General features: G+C 41.3%; 1 protein-coding gene across 2 annotated transcripts in view; it reads left to right on the plus strand.

Moving 5' to 3' along the window:
- Positions 1-19662, plus strand: part of SUPT20H (SPT20 homolog, SAGA complex component) — a 63206-nt gene that overhangs the window by 21317 nt on the left and 22227 nt on the right. For both annotated transcript variants that reach the window (XM_066582608.1, XM_066582618.1), the window contains exons 5-17: positions 2750-2816; positions 5210-5336; positions 5457-5560; positions 6302-6418; positions 8670-8723; positions 11775-11914; positions 12426-12585; positions 12683-12739; positions 14092-14163; positions 16101-16258; positions 16854-16886; positions 17625-17742; positions 17854-17959. In XM_066582608.1, the coding sequence (XP_066438705.1) occupies positions 2750-2816; positions 5210-5336; positions 5457-5560; positions 6302-6418; positions 8670-8723; positions 11775-11914; positions 12426-12585; positions 12683-12739; positions 14092-14163; positions 16101-16258; positions 16854-16886; positions 17625-17742; positions 17854-17959 (1313 nt within the window). The remainder of the gene's footprint in view (positions 1-2749; positions 2817-5209; positions 5337-5456; positions 5561-6301; positions 6419-8669; positions 8724-11774; positions 11915-12425; positions 12586-12682; positions 12740-14091; positions 14164-16100; positions 16259-16853; positions 16887-17624; positions 17743-17853; positions 17960-19662) is intronic.

The raw sequence follows: 19662 nt of genomic DNA on the forward strand, positions 1-19662 counted from the left end.
CAAGGTTCTCAGGCTAAAACATCTTTTCGTCTTGCCTACCCGTTCTCGGATTTCCTGCTTTTTATTGCTGGTTTCAGTTGCTCATATGGAAATCTAATTATGTTCACAAGGAAGCAAGCGCTGAGTGCCAGTAGATGTGTGTGAGTAAGAAGCTAGTGTAGGGCCAGGTGAGCACACAGGAACACATGTCACCGGGCACATTGGCACGCCGGTGACACCGCAGAACTGACACTGCACATTTGGCCACATAGGAAAGAAGCCTCAAATAGAGTTACTTACAACTACAACTGCAATCAACCCTCATCGCAAATGAGGTGTACTGGACAAATTTACAAACTTACAGCTGTTTTATTTTTGCAGTTGAATAAGAAATATTTAAGCAGCTCAACACAACTAATATAAAAAGTGGTTCTCCAAGTTCAACACAAAATGTCACTTTTAATGACTACTGCAGTCCACCTTCAGAACAAAATCCCTCGTAAGAGCACACATTTGCAAATAAGGTACAACTCCTCAATCAAGCACAGTTGGTGCAAGTAATCAGAGGCTTCATTAGTTGCATCAGGTGTGCTAAAGATAAAACACATGAAATACCTGGACTAGTTAGGGCTTTTTAGACTGGGGCGTTTGGATTGCATGTTAGAAATATGGCCAAGGGTCCTTTTAGAACAGTTGTTACCCAACAGTTATCCTAGTGATTATTGCTACTGTGCTTTGACACAGGAGCGATAATCTTTTAGTGAATGGAGGTGGAGCAGCCAGAGATCTCTTCCAACCCACCCACCTCCATTTACAGTTAACAGGGAGTCATTCACAGATGAATGACTGCCTATTTACATGGACTGATTGTCGTTTGATTTTTATGCCTGCACAGAATGAAGGATAAACACTAAGCCTTCCATTCGCATAGTGATGGCCCTTTTACACGGGACGATTATCGTTGAAATTCCATAGCTCCCGTACTGTGAAAAGCCTGCAGCAACTGAACAAAAATTGTTCAGTATAAACAGCATCCATTCACTTCTGAATGACTGTCTGCTTACTCTGAATAGAAGCAGGCCAGGTGGAGAACGCTCCCTGGCGCTCTACGCCTCCATGCCGGCAGCAATGTAAACGATGCCAGCGATACTCGCTCCTGTGTAATAGCACAGGAGCGAGCATCACTGGGATGAGCTGCAGGGCTTCGTTTGCCCAACAGCTTGTTCTGCCTAATTGGACCATAAGGCTATAGATTATAAAAGTTTATCTTGGTACAACCCCTTTAAGTTAAAAACTTGATTTAAACAATAGGTCATTTTTTGCTACTACATTCCCTTTAAGCCAGTCATCTCCAAACTTTGGCTCCGCAGCTTCTGAAAAAATACATTTACTAGTATCCATTAACTTGCAGTTTTATTTTAGTGGCCTATCAATTATGTTGGATGTCAAACATGTACCACAATGCATTTCTGAGATACCGTATTTTTTGCTCTATAAGACGCACCTGATGATAAGATGCACCTTGGTTTTAGAGGAGAAAAATAGGAAAAAAATATTTTGAACTCACGCAGGCCAGGCAGTGAGGGAAGAATAAAGAGCAGTAGTACCACCTCGGAATGAAGTATATTCCACTAGGTCAACCTGCTATTCAGGATCCAGGGACAGCTGAGTGTACATGTAATGGTGATCTTATTACTTGTCACCCAGCTTTCCCGGAGCCCTGAATGCCATGTTTGACTAGTTACAGTATAGCGATGTATGTGGTATAAATGTTTGCATAACTCTGCAGTTGGCATTCAGCATCCTGGAAGAGTTGAGTGACAATGTAATCATGATTCCATTAGTTGCCACTTACCTTTTCAGGAACCCTGCATGGCATGTCTCATTATGGTGAGGTACAGGGTATACATTTGTGCACAACTAGGCACTCTGCTATGGAGCCGGCAGCTGTGTGATAAGGAGGGTAGCAGAGCTGCCCGTACCTACAGCTGATTGGGGGAGCAGCAGCAGTTCCTTCTGGGTGCTCACTAATCACCCATACGTACAGGCGGCTCTCCTCCCCTGTTATGGGGCAGGCATGCAATCCTAATCGCACAGCTGATTAGTGAGCACCCAAAGGGAACTGCTACTACTCCCCTGCCCCACTAATTGGCTGTACGGACAGACGGCTCTCCTCCCCTGCTGTAGATCGGACCCGGCTGGCAGCTGTGTGATAAGGACGTACAATCCTTTTTGGATCTGGATCTGAATTTTGGCACATTTGCTCTATAGGACACACTGACTCCCCCCTCCGATCCCCACTTTGGACGGAAAAAGTGCATCTTATAAAGTGAAAAATACGGCATATAATGCAAGTTCCAATTTAGGCTGTAACTGGACTGTGTTTCCAGTGTACGTTTGGGCTCTCCCAGTTTATAAGATGAAGAGTAGCCATAAGTTCCCATTGCCCGAAAAAGGCCAATAGAGCTTCCCTTTGGCTTTCACTAGGTCAGCATACATCAGTGTACCTATTTTCCTCTTACAGGAAAGATTAGGGTAGTTTACTGTACTATTCTATCCAGAGACATCCAGTAAATGTGGTATATACAACACAATAGGAGCCTATGAGAATTGGATGCCTATAAAACGGCGTATGTCGGAAAATCCTCCTTATATAGGCCTCCGACATATACTGCAGTCGCTATGTGAACACGGCCGAATTAATACTCTTTACAGAGTGCAGTTTTGTAAAACCAATCTCTATACATTACATCTTTATTGTTTTCTCTAGGAAATCAGTGTTCCATAAGCTATATGACCTGTATATAGAAGAATGTGAAAAGGAACCGGAAGTGAAGGTAAGCGAAGGGTTATTGTGGACTTTAATGTAACGGCTCCAGAATACAAGACACTTTTTTGGAAACTTCATAAAGCCTTTGTGAAAGTGTTTGTGCTTTATTATCACAAGTGCTGCAAAGTGCCGCTGTTGTCTTTGGACTAGAAGTTGTGTCGAAGTTGAATGCGATCTTTTTCTCCTGTGCATTAGATTGGACACATTTCTGGCCAGTTGCGCTTCCCTCTACTGCTGCCATTAAATACGGGTTCATCTCCTTTCAGTCTCAGGTTAACCTCTGCTTCGCCCGTCCTGCTGGAAGACATTACCCCTGTCCGTTTAAGATTTCTAGAATGTATTTTATTATCTCCCAGGTACTAATAGACGCACATATGGAGCAGATTAGCCGGACAGGCAGGCAGGCAGTGACCTCATGGCTCCACAGAGCAGCGGGTGGTCCCTGACTCACTTTTTTTTCCTTCTTCTTATACGAAGTTCATGTTCTGGCCTTTATGAAATGTAGAACTTGCACAGTTATTTTTTTGTCATTTCTTGAGATTAAATACCTGTCTCTTCCCCCTTTCCTCCACTTCAATGGTTTTTAATGCTTTTGGAAGGCAAATAGTCACCAAAAACAAGGGACCAATTAAGTCAATGAGACATTTCAAGATGGATTTGGGAAAGCTGTCATGGCTCTAAAGAACAGAAGCCATGATTTAATGTGAACAGAACCTAAAATACTTTCCTTAAAGGGGTATTCCCAAGATCAGTGGAACAGATCGATATATAGTTTAGTGGGAAAAGATACTGGAGTTAGGAGTCCTGTGGGTGGTCCTAATGAGTGATTGACAACCGTCCCTGTATGACTGTGCATAGAGTGATATCTATTAGTCGCTTATAGGACCGCCTACTAGACTCCTTAATCCAAAATGAGCAGGGAGTTAAATGACTAAGATACAAGTATGTTCAACATGAACAATTCCCTTTAAGTGCGGGAGCATTTTGATCTGCTATGCGGAGCCCTCATCAAAATATATGCTACTCTTTTGGCTTCTTCTGGGTGCTTTATGTACCCTGTAGGAATTAGAAGGTTTTTCTTTCCTTATTTGGGGATTGAGGATAAATGTCTGATCATTGGACTTCCAACCGCTGGGACATTGCTGCATGTCACTATGGAAAGTGGTGGAAGCACGTAGCGCAGCGGCCCGAGTTAGTATTTTAGGTATTCAATTCAATGGGAGTTGCGCCTGCAATAGCAAATGTGGCTGATGCGCTATGGGCAGCGCAATGTGCTTCCTGCACTTTCCATAGTGACAGCAGTGCTGGTAATCAGCTGATCGGTAGGGACAGGTCATCAATAGAAAAAAATGTTTAAAAAGTCCTGGAAGCCCCTTTAAGCGCCTCTGTCTCATGTCCCACATGTCTTCTACATTACAAATAGTTAAGGCCCATTTAGACACAACGATTCTCGCTCAAAATTCACTCAAAGCCATCTTTTGAGCAATAACCACTGCGTATAAATGCACGGACATTGTGCAGTTTTCGTGCACGTTTTGTTCCTTGCTCAATTCTAGAATTGAGCGATGAACTGTTATTAGCGGTGCAGGCTGTTATTACAGTCCGCAGTGCTGATAAGATTCTTTTGGTAGTTCACAGCGGAACGCGAGCTGTAAGGGCGGAGAACAATGCAGCTGTTTGCTTATGCAAAACAGCTGTATTGTTCACCGAGGGATAGCAGCGGTGTTCCACTCCGCCTACATAGCTCTTTAATAGCTAATTAGCTACTATAGACTATGCAAAGATGATCGCTCAAAACTGTCACTCAGACTGTCGTTTGAGTGATTTGAGTGATCATCTTTTAGTGTAAGTGTACCGCACTGTCGTTTTAGGGCTGAAATTAATAAGGGATCCAATTTTTCTGCTGTTGGCTCTGTGGGTGTTCTGAAAACCACTGTTTTTGAAATTGCAGAGGCAAAGTGTAATTTGAAAGAATACCATTGGGAGATAGATCTACTAAGCAAAATGTGCACACGTCTTGCACAAAGTGCTTCAAAAAAGTGGCTTGAGCCAAATTTATTCAGTTTTTTTCAAGTACCCTTTTCACCTTCCTTATTTTGAAAAGTGTCAAGAAAAAGGGACGTAGATAAGAGGACTTGTAAGATGTGTCAGATTTATTAACAAACAAGTGTGACCTTCTTTTTACTCGAAAGACTGATGTAAAGAATGCTAACGAGGAGGTGGTATAAGAATGAGAAGTGTCTAGCAGGAGGCCACACTGATACCTTTGGTGCATTTTTCTTCATGTCTGGATTAGTTTTATCCTGTCTGAATTAGTAGATCTCCCCGGCTGTAGATGAAATAATAGATTTCTCTGTGGTAGACGTTCATTTTTCTCTTCTCTCTGTTATTTTGCTACAGAAATTAAGACGAAATGTGAATCTTCTAGAGAAGCTTGTAATGCAGGAGTCCCTGTCCTGCTTAGTGGTCAATCTCTACCCTGGAAATGAAGGCTACTCTCTGATGCTTCGAGGCAAGAACGGCTCAGGTATCTGGGCTAATGGCTAATAACTATACAAACTTGTTGGACAGTATTGCTTGATAGTAGAATTGTATTTTTAAATGATTTTTCTCCATTTAATCAAACTGCGTATTTAATTACATGCAGATTCAGAAACCATCAAGCTGCCGTATGAAGAAGGAGAACTGTTGGAATACATTGATGCAGAGGAATTGCCACCGATTTTAGTCGACCTGCTAGAAAAGGCTCAGGTTTTTAATCCCTTGACTTCTTTTTGGTTATAGTTTGTGATTACTGCCGCCATAGACGTTTGACGTATGAGTTAATATGTATATCCAAAGTTCCCCAAATAGTATGTCTTTTTTTCTTTTTCCTATTTTTTTCTATTAGGGCGAGTTTAGAAAGTGAAACCCTGAGCAACAAGTACAGTAGGGTCCCCCATCCCAGCTCACTATTTTTGTAAAGTTGATATATTAATATAAGAAACACGCTTTTTGCCCAAATGTATTTATACACTAGGAATAAAGCCTGTTGTGCAAAACAGTCCAACAGACTCTTGAAAACTGTTGGTCATTTGTTTCACTTTCCATGAAATACTGAAATCCATAATGCAGAATCATAGTTTTTTTAATGGGTTTATATCTTTTTGTTTGTGAACAAACTCTTAAAAACGCAGCATGACTCCTTTTTAATCCGTTTTTGCATCCATACTGGTAGTATTTTCTATTGGAAAAAGAAAATAAAACCAATACAGAGGCAAATCCTGATGACATACGGTTGTAATGTCATCTGTAGCACGGCCGCATTATGAATCCCTATTACGCATGTATTATAATATACTGGTCTAAACCTGGCCTTAAACAGGCTTTTTTCCTTAAGATGTTTATTTTACAATATATCGGGGTATTATATACAAATTATGCAATGCTGTCTGATGATATTTTAAATTTATTAATGTACAGAAAACTTAACCAAGAAAAATGTTTGCGCAGGTAAATATTTTCCACTGCGGGTGTGTAATAACTGAAATACGTGACTACAGACAATCTGGCAACTTGAAATCGCCAACCTATCAAACGAGACATGTTCTACTGAGGCCAACCATGCAGGTGAGTAACATAGTATGTTGGGCTTAAAAAAGGACATATGTCCATCCAGTTCAGCCAATTACCCCGCAATGTGGATCCAGAGGAAGGCAAAAAAAAAACAATGAAGTAGAAGCCAATTTTTCTCCTTTAAGGGACTCCAAGTCTGACAATCAGAATAATCCCTGGATCATAGATCCTTCTGAAGTAATTAGTGATATAACATGAAGTATTGTAATGCTCAAGAATTACGTCCAAGCCCCTGTTAAACTCTTTTATTGAATTCGCCATCACGATGTCCTCAAGCAGAGAGTTCCACAGTCTCACTGCTCTTACAGTAAAGAACCCCCTTCTATGTTGGTGTAGAAACCTTCTTTCATCTAGACATAGAGGATGCCCCCTTGTTACAGTCACAGTGCTGGGTATAAATAGATAATGGGAGAGATCTCTGTATTGTCTCCTGATATATTTATACATAGTTATTAGGTTGCCCGTCAGACGTCTTTTTTCTAACCTAAATAACCCCAATTTTGATAACCTCTCTGGGTATTGTAGTTTGCTCATTTCATTATTAACTTAGTTGCCTGCCTTTGTACCCACTTAAGCTTTGATATGTCCTTCTTGAGTACCCGTTGCCCAAGACTGTCCACAATATTCCATGTGTGGTCTGACCAGTGACTTGTAAAGAGGAAGAAGCATGTTCTCATCATGTGTCCCTAGATCTCTTTTGATGCACCCCATGATCCTATTTGCCTTAGCAGCAGATGCCTGACACTGGTTGCTCCAGTTAAGTTCACAGCTAACTAAACCCCCCCCAAGTCCTTTTTCATGTCAGTGTTTCCCATATGGTTTCCCATTTAGTATGTAACCGTGACATGTATTTCCTCTGCCCTTGTGCAGAACCTTACATTTATAAGCATTGAACCTTATTTAAAACTTTTCTGCCCAAACCTCCAACCCCAGAACTTTTCAACACTCATCTCATTATCATCACAGGCAGAATTACATTAAAAGGTAACGCCTATAGTTAGATAACACAGGATCCGCCATTCTCAATAGGTGATAAACACAGCACACCTCCTCCCCTCCCTGTCAGTGACCTTTGCATAGGTCACAGAGCATGCCCACAACACTCTCCTATAGAAGTCAATCAGTTGAGTTCTGTCTTTTGTGTGTATGCCCCATGAGGCTGCTATAAAGCGTATTTCTAAATGCCGTTAACTGCAGCTCAAAAATGTGTGACTTTTTTACACCAGTAATTTACTCAGCTTAAATAGACTTTTATTAAATAATAATAAAAAAACATTTCTTCTTCTCTTCTCGTTTTGCTTCTGTCGCTTGGAAAACCTAATCAGCAGTTCTCTGTACGTTTATTAGAAACAGAAGAGCTGTAATCCATTTCCTGTGTGACTCTTCAGGCGGGAAGTTCTAGGAGACCAGTATGAACACAAGCAGATTTTATTCATCACTGGTCGCTGCAGCCATATATTAGTCTATAACTTATCGCATCTTGGAATGTAATCTATATAACATATATATTTCAGTGCAGTCAATGATGGATGGTGCCACGAATGTATTTCCCTAGTTTGAACTTTAGATTTTTGGTAGGGATTAGAAGGCCGTGTGCCGCTGCTGAGGAATGAGCAATGTCTGATTTATAGCTTGGGAGAGCGGTTATGGTATACAAGGGGAGAAAGGGATCAATTATATGAATTTATAGCCTTATTATGTTCTGCTTGTGTTTAAAGATCGAACTATACCTAACAATATCCCATTAATGGAAGGCTTGACCCACTCAAATTAATGGGAACTATTCCTGCAGTACCAACTTGGGCCACTGCAATATAGACAGCACTATTTGCTTCCAGCGCTGTCTGCCCTGACAGCGGCCTGTTGAACAGCTTATTGGCGGGGATCTTAAACAATGGACTCCCGCCAATCATCTGTTGACCTATCCGGAGTATAAGCCATGAACATTGAAAGTCATGGACAACCCTTTACCTTCAATAGAGCTGAGCTGCAATACCACACACATTTTGTTTGAGGAACTGGATAATCACTGGAACTGGATAATAATTAGCCACTTACAGGATGATGCGTTGTCACTTGACAGGAAGATCCTATTAGGTGTTCTTTTTGTAGAATGCATCAACAAAATATAATGCATTTTGGAAATGTTGACCTGGATAGTAGCGTACAGAAAAATGTGCAAACGGCTACAATTGGGAACCTCACTTGCTAATGTGAACCTGTTCTTTTTTTCTTTTCTCCTCAGACTCTAGTCTCTGATATACACGCCATCACCAGCGACAATCACAAATGGACGCAGGTAAATGTTTCTGCCTCTATAGTTAACTATATAAGATGTCAAGAGGGCCACTGCTGCAGACTAATGATTCTGAAATATGCAAACTTGGTGATATTATTTAGGCAGTTAAAAGAAATCCCCCCTCCAACATTTTACGCCAATATAGTGGCGTCCTCAAGAATCTGGGTTTACTAGAGGCTCACCCACTAATGACAGCTGTTATATAACAAGAGGGAGGGATTCTACCATTTGACTGACCAGTGAGAGAGTCCATACTGAAGGCCAATGGAGAGAAAACTAATGATGCACGACGAGTCCTTAACCAATTAAGGACCAAGCACCGTAAATATACGGCGCTTGGTCCTGGGCTTTAATCCCAGCCGATAATTAAAAATACAACGCGGGGGGAGGGGGGTGATTAAATCCACCTGCTTCTGCAATCAATCAAAAGCATGTTGGTTGTCAGCTGTTAGTCATAGCTGATAACCCGGAGGAGAAGACAGGAGGGGTTTTTAACCCTTTATGCCTTCTCCTTTCTCTAGTAAAAAGTGAATTTGGAAGTATAAATTCTACTATACGAGCCGGCACTCACATGACCAACGGGATCCCCTGCTACAGCAGAGCTACAGGGTCTCAGCAAACCCTGACCAGCTCTGCCAGTGACTATTGTCACTACAGGAGGATGTTTTCCCTGTAACTGGAGCTCCTATGGATGCCTCAGCTACAGTGGGAAAGTGTCAAATAAAAAAAAACATGTGAAAGTCCACCGTGGGTCTTATACGACGTTATGGGGGGCATAGATAGTGAAAAAAATAGTTACATAAATAAGTAAAATAAAATAAAAATATATACATAAGAAATAAAATCACCCAAAGCCAACGCCAACCAAATAACGTGGCCGTATGCGCCCTGTAATCGAAAACCATATATATTACATATCAAAGGACCCGAAACAAAATGAGGAACCTGTTCCCGTATTTTTGCGTAAATATACTAATTAAAAAAAATATATATTTTTTAAAGTCTTTTACCCCCATTAAAACGGGGGAAAAGTCAGTAAAAAAGATATTAAAAATAAACCCCTATATGTCACGGATAAAAAAACACAGCAAAAATAATTTTGATAGCTGAAGGAAAAATAATAGGGCAGTAAAACCAACACATGGGTAAAATACCTAAAAAGTGTCTGGTCCTCAAGGTACAAAACAGCCTGGTCCTTAAGTGGTTAAGCCAATCATACAGAGTGCCTCCCTCATAAATGCGCTTTCCCGATGTGTGATGATGTATTCAGCTCAGTGATTGGCAGTTTGGTCTTTCCCAGCATGCTCAGTGTGTCCCTTCTAGGGCTTTGATATTTTGTGGTTCATGCTCAGTCCATAAAAGCTCATACTTAGGGCTGCAAGTCAGCAAGATACTATGATTTATAGAGCATGCCCAGTTTGCCGAAGTCCACAATTAAAAAAAACTTTCTTGTGGTCTCAGCGCTGTGAAAAGGGATTCTACAATGCTCACCATCAAAGGAGCGCCATGGGTTACTGAATGGGTATTCAAGATGTTGAATCCATAGATGAACTTCCTATATTGAGTTAAAGGGAGAGAACATGTTACACTAATACATAGATTTTTTTCCCCCAAATATCAGTAGACACCCTCCAACATATACCTGTGGCTAACAATGATGTCCGTATGTACCAGTGGCGCTGCGGTTGGCACAGACCCCAACATAGCAACTGCTGAGGGTATTCTGTAGTATGTACTTCCAATCTTAACTGTTACTCAAGCAGAACAATTCAATGTAGCTGAAGCCCGTGGGGTAATTCTGATGCTTCCCACAGACACCTAGATGGGTCCCCATAATTAGGGCAATATAATCTATTATTTTGAATGTTTTCTAGAGCAAGCATACATTTCATTACTAGATCATAGTGTATGCGTCTATTTGTGTAGAGCGACTCCTAAGGCATACTAGTATGTACAACGCCCTCCTGTCACAGGGCCTCAGTAGCCTACCCTGTTAGGTGACTATGGCAGTGCTATATTACAAAGCAAGAGCCTTATCAATAGTTGTACAATTCATAGAAGTGACTGAATAGCCTTTCCAAAATCTGGTTTCCAATGAATGGCAATCTACTGGATTGACCAATGTAGAGGCATTCAAGTGGACAGAAAAAGCATCTTCCACAAGGTTGAGAGCTGGTACGTATGGACTGAGGTTGTTGACTATTTAGGGCAAGAGGACTGACGAACAGGCTATGCATTAGATGGTTAAGTAAATTGTGTACATAATGCTTGGGTAGTGGGTAATGAATGGCCCCTTCTAGATCCGAATCTGATGTTACAATTGGCTAATATTTCTTTATGACACTTACGACCTGACGAGTATAGCCGTCGTAGGTTCCTATACAGCGGATCACTTTTTTGATTCTGTTGGATTACTCCTGGTCATATGTAACCTTAGACGGTCCTCAGTTTTGGCTCTTTTATAGGCTTCCCTTAAACATTTAACTGGTTAGCCCCTCCTGCAAAGCCTCATTAACATTTGATCGCTTTCTCAAAACCTCGATACAAGAATGAAATTAAAATGGTCGATATACTAAGGGCTCCTTCACACTGGCAAGTGTGATATCGGGCTGTGATTCACTCCCCAATATTGCGCTCCCCACCATGTGAATGCCCCAAGGATGTGAGGCATTCTCATGTGAAAACAACCTCACATCACTGCAGGGATGAAGGGAATCCCCAGATTGTGGAGTTCTCTTATTACTTGCAACGGGCCGGCGCTGCTGCTGCTGCCGCTGCTGGCCCCATTAAAGACAATAGGCAATCTCACAGATAGATAGAACATGCTGCGATTTGTTTCTTGTATTGCATCGCGGTGCCATGTGGGAAAACATCGCTAATGTGTATGACCCCATTCAAAAGAATGGGGTTCATAGTTGTGCGAGATTTGTGCATCTTGCAGCACACAAATCTCGCACGATTTTCTCGTCTGTGTGAAGGCCCCCTAAGGCATATCAGAATATTTCAGCTTTTTTTCTGCCACTAAATACTCCCATTGGTATCCACACTTAGGAAGACAAGTTGCTGTTGGAGAGCCAGCTTATCCTAGCAACTGCCGAACCACTATGCCTTGACCCATCAATATCCGTTGCTTGCACTACAAACCGCCTGCTCTACAACAAACAGAAGATGAACACATGTCCCATGAAACGGTGAGCACTTATTTTTGTTTTGCCGAGGTAGAGGATTAACACCTTGAAGTGACCCTCTTGTTTTGGCTCAAAATTCTATCTGGGGGAGGAGGATATATTACCTGCAGTTCTTCCCTGCCACTCCTCCAATCTGCTGGTTTCAGCCCTCTAACTATCTAAAGCTCCCTGATTGGCTGGTGTTGTTGATCACCGGAGCAGCTCTGACCAATCAGAGAGCAGATATTGTAATTGTACTTAGTAGTCTAACACTACCAATGCACTGGGGGAATAATCTAGTCTGAAGATTGCATTGGCCTTCTTGGATGGTCAAAAACAGATCGGAGGGACGATACAGAACAACTGCAGCCACTATTCCCCCTCAGGTCCCAGGACAGCATAATGATATGCAAAAACAGCATAATGATATGGACAGCAATAATTTTTCTACACTTCCTGCAGTCAGGATAAACAATGCACTCCGAATAAGCCAACACCCACAGTCTGTATAGCTTACAACGGATTTACATTTCAGGTGTCTGAAGCGATACTCCAGGCCAGCTCTCAACAGACAGCAAGAGTTATCTAACTGTCCAATCCCGCCACAGCTAAAACTTCTAGATTACCTACATAAGAGGAAGGAAAGAAAAGCTTCACAGCCGCAGTTTGACCTAAAAATATCCAAAACTGGAAACGTAAGTCATTGGAGTTTTACTTGATTTTACAAGGTATGACATCAGCGACCAGTCTGTGACATCACTAACCTTTTTTAATGGCTATATTCTCTTTCAGTACGTTGACTTGTGGAAACAAAATCCTTGCTCTCTTGCCATACCCTCTGAAGTGGATGTAAGTATGCCCGGGAGCAGCCATTCATCAACTGTAACAGATTCTAGATTGAGTTGTGTGTTCCACCCGCCCCATTGTCTGTACCTGGTAATGTGCATTTGTCTCCACTTGCTGATGTGCATAAACTATTCACATGAGTGGGGAGAGAAAAGTGACCAGTGTTGCTGAGCATATTTCTAGCCTGTCAAATCAGGCTGCTGAGGGAGGGGATAGTATTCTGTTTTAGGCTAACTACACATGGGCGAGCGCAATAGCGGGACACGTTTTTACACAGATGCCTGCCATCACTTCTGTGAAATTCCGATCCTCCGGCAGGTCTTTCAGGCTCGTTAGAGGATCATGAAGTTTTTCCCATTGTTTTCAGTGGGGAACCTCACCAAACTCGCACAAGATTCTCACCTATGTGAAACCAGCCTCCAAGGGATTTTCCAGGAAAATGCTATTGATGACACATGTTCAGGATATATATTGTTGATCGTTTGGGGTTCGCCTCTTATTACCTCGCCAGATCAGCTGATTGGTTGCCTGCTGTCAGCGGTGCAATACATAGGGGTCTGGGGGAATCTGCTCTCTGACCCCGGTATAGTGGCTGGCGCTTGTATCTACAGGCGCAACTCCATTGATTTTAATGAGAGCTATGACTCCTGTGCATAATGACACTGACAGCAGGCGCCCAGTCAGTTAATCGTCCAGGGTCCTGAATGGTAGACCCAAGCGAACCAACTACTGATGACCCATCCTAAGGTTCCCTGAAAAACCCCTTTACATTTTTATGACCTATTTAATGAATATGATATTTAAAGTGGTTTTCCAATAGTAAAAAAAAACTATGAGCAGGGAATGGGTTAAAAAAAAATTGCTAATGAGCAGGAGAGAAGAGAGCAGAGGGAAACTGATCAGTCAGTCCAGCCTCACTTGTAGATCTCATATTGAGACTTAGACTGCAGTTTGTATATACAGTGGTATGTAGAAACCGCAGAAGACAAACAATGCAAAATTCTAAATTTAATGCTATTGCAAGAATGATTGTTAGCCAAAAATACATACATTGTATGTACAAAGGTGTCCGTAGCCTTTAAGGATCTGTTGTCAAATACCACAAGACACCTTCAGAGGTCTTGTGAAGTCAATGTCAGAGCCTGCACAGTTTTAATATTATGGCTGTTCTATATATATTTCTATAGAGACCTTTTAATGATTCATTTCATAAAACAAGTAACATTTCTAAAGAATCTGTTACATTCTTCGACACCCAGATCAGGTCTGTATCCATATGACAGTCATTGTTCTGAAAGTTCAGCCGTCATTTACATTCATGGCTTAATTGGCTCTTGTCTTCCTCTTTTTTTTAGGTTGAAAAATATGCAAAAGTGGAAAAATCTATCAAACTTGATGACTCGCAACCTACTGTCTGGCCAGCAGATGTGAGTAATTGGATCCCTTCTCCGGCCAATATTTGCTTTATTACTGGTGTTTTAATGTGGGGCATCTGTATAGTGAGAAGTGGAGGCAAGCCTCACAGTAGAGCAGCAGAAAGCCCATGACTTCTTCCAGTTTTGTCACCTGTTTTATATGACTGGTGTTTCTGGCTCTGGTAGTTGCTATGCAAGCCTGACAATTTGTATGTTTAATAGGCCAAGTCACAGGACTTGTGAGATGACGTATAAAGGCTATGAAAATTGTTAAGATTTAAAGGGGAAATGCAGTTAAATGGATTCCTGATATTTCATGGACACATGCAAGAAGATCACTGATTTCCAGAATGACTTGGAGGCAATATAAACCTGGACATGTATGTCGGATGGGTGTGGGTTTCTTCGAACATGCTTGGGAGCCAAACCCACTCAATATGTGGGGGATGCTAGCTATAAGAGACTTCTGACCCCCAGCTGCAATGGCCAAGATCGGAGCTGGCTCTGATTCCAGCCGTTTAACCATGGAGTTGCTGCAGTTAGTGCTGACCATGGCATATAAATGACTGCATAGAGAAAGTTGCTTTCTTTGTCCTCCAAACACACCCTCCCCCCCACCCCGCAACAAGATTATGGGATGCTATTCAATGCCATGGAAGCAAAGGATTCCAAGCCTGCCATAGATTTCAGCCTAATAAGCCTGGCTTGCCTAATAGGCTGACTTTAAAAGTATAATATACTGCAATACTGAAGTATTTGGGTTTATTGTGTGAGTGATCATGTAGCTGCAAGTTGAAGTCCCTGTGGGATTTAAAAAATAATACTTTTTTAAAATACTACCAGAAAAAAACTTAATAATAAAAAGTAATTTGAAAAAGACAGCATAATTGGTATCACAGCGCCCATAAAAGTCCGGTCTATTAAAGTATCAAATTATTTATCCCACATAGTGAACCCTACCAAGAAAAAATATACACAATGCCAGAATTGCATATTTTTAGCTACACTGCCTCGAGAAAAAAATTGAAATAAAAAGTGATCAGAAAATCGAAATACAGCAAAATAGTGTTAAGAGAAATCGCAACTTTACGTGCACAAAAACAAGTCCTCACACAACTGTGGGTCTCAGAATATGAAGACTGAAAGCAATTTTTTTTAAGTAGTACAGCATAAAATGTGTAAATTTGACATTGTCATATGGGACAATTGTTGTTTTTTTTTCATTATACTCCACTTAGAAATTTTTAAAAGGTTTACAGTACATTATATGGTGCACTAAATGGTATAATTGAAAATTACAACTCCTCCAGCAAAACAAAACAAGCCCTCATGTGGCTCTGAGGACAGAGACATTTAAAAAAAAGTATGATTTTTTTTTTTTTTTTATTTCGGGAGGAAAAAAATGAAAACCCCAAGACATGGCCATGTCCTAAAGGGGATAAAGAGAAAGGATCACATACATATAATAATCTTTTTACAAATTAAAACCAGTTACTGACACACATTCTTTTGTTTCTACTCTGTTTTTATTTTCTGAGTGTTTTTTTAAATGTTCTTTCTGTATCTGATTATGAGGGTGGCTATCTTGCCTCTATTGGAGAGTGTTGTGGGCATGCTCTGTAATATGTGCAGAGAGCTTAAAAGGTTAGATGTGACCATCACCTGCTGTAAATGTTAGATCCTGTGTTATCTATATACAGATGTTACCTTTTGGTGTAATCCTGCCTGTGATGATCAGGTTACTGCTGAAAAGTTTTCTCTACAGAACAGGAAGTATCAGACTATTAACGGCTTAGTGGTCAGCGTGAAAACTGCAGGATTTTAGGATTTTTTTTAAACCTAGATAGAAATAGGGAAATATTTTCCTTCCTTTAATCCCAGACAACCACTTCCACTTTAGCCTTGATGTTTAATGCATTTTAAATTGACTTTTTTTTCTACTTTTGCAGGAAACAAATGAGGAATATCTCTTTGAATGTGAAAACGGTATTCCTTTTCAGAAGGCGAAGCTGACCATTTATCAGAATATAGGCAATCCTTTGTATTTTGGTAAAATGCAGGCTTCTACAGCGGATGAAGACGATGATTTCCACAACCCTCATTCTCAGTGAGTATAATCTATTATAAAGAGGATTTCCACCCAAAATATTAAAAACAGGCTGAGGGCTCTTTTCACCTGAGCGGAGAATTGTCCCGTTATAATGAGCACCGATCAACAAATAGCAGGTCCGCGCTCATTACTCCCATTCACCCAGTTTACAAGGGGGTTGTGCTGCGGACCAGTGATGCTGGCATGAAAGATCCAACGATCAACGTCAGCCAACGACTGTTCAAGCAAGATCATTGGCCTATGTAAAATTGCCCTAAAAATGGCCATACATGTTAGTTGTTGGCCAACCATCTAATGTATATCGGGGTGTCCTGAGTTTCCCCAGATGTCGTGGGAAAAAAGAATTGGGCTGTTGGATATCAGTATGCCCAATCCTCTGTTCACAAGGAAGATAAGCCGCCGCCAGAGGTGTCTACAGCAGTTGTCTTACTACAATATGGGCTTGTACTGTATGAGTGCAGTTACTCTGTAAATATTATCATATAGCTCCTACTGCAGATATTTTATACTGAATGCCATGTAATAGATTGGCTTATTATTCTTTGTACCATTTTGACTTCCATTAACTGAGCCGTTCTGTATTTCTTTACAGATTTCTTATTGGATCTAAAATCGATATTGATAGGTGAGTGTGGATTATTATTTTGTGCATGTCCTCACAATTACTGGCACATGGAAAATATAGAACATTTACAGTAGCAGCATTATGGATGGGATTTTACAATTCATGTCCGCAGTGTGGATACATTCTGCACTAACTCTATGTGGACATTGACCTGCGTTGCAGAATTTAGACCTGCAGCACATCAATTTTAGCATCAGATTTGGTGCAGAAAACTGGTGGATTTCTTCCATAGACATCAATAGAGAGGCCGAAAGTCCGTAGTAAATCGGCAACAGTAGCTGTGGATTTGGAGAGCAGATTACCACAGGAGATTTCCCATGTAGAAAATACTCAGATATTCTGCAGCAAATCTGCAACAATAACTTTTTAAAAGCAAAATTTGCATATGAAAACACTGAATATTTTCAGCAGCAAATCCGTCCTGTGTGAACATAGCCTTTCCATCACTAGGATAACCTGTTACTTTATGATCAGTGTGGTCCGAGCACTGGCATCCCACCAATCCTAAGAATGAAGGAAATGTAATAGTGAGGTTGTTCCCCTGCGAGTGGCCGGGGTGTCACTGAGAAGATGCAGCGCTATCCCTTTGTTCTTAAGATCAATGGGGTTCCCAGACATCAGACCGCCATGATACTACATCACTTTATCTGATGGGAGTACTGCTTTAGGAATACAAAACACCTTTACTTGCAATAGTACAATACCCTACAGCTGAAGTGTGTAATTGTATCCTAACAGAGTTGTCGGCCAGTACCAGGAGTTATATAAAAATGAATCTAAAGGGTTTGTAAAGATGACGTACAACTCGGGGGGAGCGTCAAGCCAAAATCCTCTCTCTCCAAGCAAGGAAATAGAGGTAAGTGGCAAGATGATACTGTAATTCACCACTATGCAAGTTCCTTCTAGGGAAGTGTGCTTGCTTTGCAGTAGAAAACTTATCATTTTTATACCCATCTTTGTTATCCAGTCAGATGGCATCACAGGCTCGATCCAGTCCTCTATGCTGGGGAAAGGCGTGAAGCACAGACCAACTCCCATCAAACTTCCTTCCAATTCCGGGAGCAATTCTTCTGGTAAAAAAAAAACTTTTAACTTTGATCTGTAAAAAAATATATATATTGGTTTTACTATTAGCTCTTAGCTGCAATTAAATCTGATCAATTGTACTAAAATATATATATGGGTATGTCGCCTCTCCTGACATTTCTGTTTTTGTTGAATAGTTATATTCTCCATGAAATAAAAATTTTCAAGCATTTTCTTAGTACTCTGTGTTGTGCCATTCCTCTGTTATTCCTCTTGGAAATATATGAATAAATTAACAACTAGGTGTTGCCAGTTAAGCCAGTGTCCCTACACAGTCTGACACTGTTCAATCAGTGCTGTTAGTGTCAGGCCGTGTAGGGTCATACCCTGCTGAAAAGGGAATGGGTGACACCCAGTTGTCGATTTATTCATAAATGTCTTGGAGAAATAATCGAGTAATGACTAGAGATGAGCGAGCGTACTCGGAAAAGCACTACTCGCTTGAGTAATTTGCTTTATCCGAGTATCGCTGTGCTCGGGTCTGAAGATTCGGGTGCCGGCACGGAGCGGGGAGCTGCAGGGGAGAGCGGGGAAGAACGGAGGTAAGATCTTTCTCTCCCTCTCTCCCGCCCGCTCTCCCCTGCTCCCCGCTGCGACTCACCTGTCAGCCGCAGCGGCACCCGAATCTTCAGACCCGAGCACAGCGATACTCGGATAAAGCAAATTACTCGAGCGAGTAGTGCTTTTCCGAGTACGCTCGCTCATCTCTAGTAATGACACAATTCTGAGTAGTAAGAATAAATGCTGCAAAATTGTCATTTCATGAGAAAAATAAGTACTTATTAAAGCAAACATGTCAGGAAGGGTGACAGGTCCTTGGTAGAGATGAGCGAGTATACTTGCTAAGGCACGTTACTCGAGTGAGTAGTGCCTTAGCCGAGTATCTCCCCGCTCGTCTCTAAAGATTCGGGGGCCGGCGGGGAGGAACAGAGGGTAGATCTCTCTCTCCCTCCCCCCCCCCCCCCCCCCGCTCCCCGTCGCAACTCACCTGTCACCCGCGCCGGCCCCAAAATTTTTAGAGATGAGCGGGGAGATACTCGGCTAAGGCACTACTCGCTCGAGTAATGTGCCTTAGCGAGTATACTCGCTAATCTACATAACTGTTTGTGTATTGTTCATGCAAAGCCTTACACTACATATGCATGTGAACAAATACCATGTTGCATTTTCACTACAGTAAAATGACTTTAATCTGGTAGTCATAGGAGATGACCGGTGCTAGATTATATAGATTTGTGCCTTAAGGCAGCGATCTCTAAACTGTGACTCTGCAGCATTCGTAAAGCTGCAGCTTCCGCCCCGATAGCAGGGTGAGAATGGAGTTGTAATGTGCAACAGCTGGAGACCAATTCTATAGAGTAATAAGCTTATATACCTTAAAGAAAATGTACAAGCCCTATATAGCAATTGTAAAATTGAAACCTGATGCTGTCACTTTATTTTCCAATTAGAGGAATCTTCTCTAATTTTTGCTACTGTTTTCCATATATCAGTGTAAAAGGGATTATCTTGCAATGTTCACCTTCTACATGCAGTGTTAAGCTTGTCATGCACATCAGGGCTGAGATCTGTAAATATGAAAGGCTACAGACACTTTTGCACAGATTTTTCTTATTGTTCATGTGCTTCCTTAATTCAAAAATAAGCAATGTTTTAAATAGTTTTCATGCTGCAGATAGTGGGTAACTCC

Source organism: Eleutherodactylus coqui, chromosome 1 (genome assembly GCF_035609145.1).
Source record: "Eleutherodactylus coqui strain aEleCoq1 chromosome 1, aEleCoq1.hap1, whole genome shotgun sequence".
NCBI lineage: Eukaryota > Metazoa > Chordata > Amphibia > Anura > Eleutherodactylidae > Eleutherodactylus > Eleutherodactylus coqui.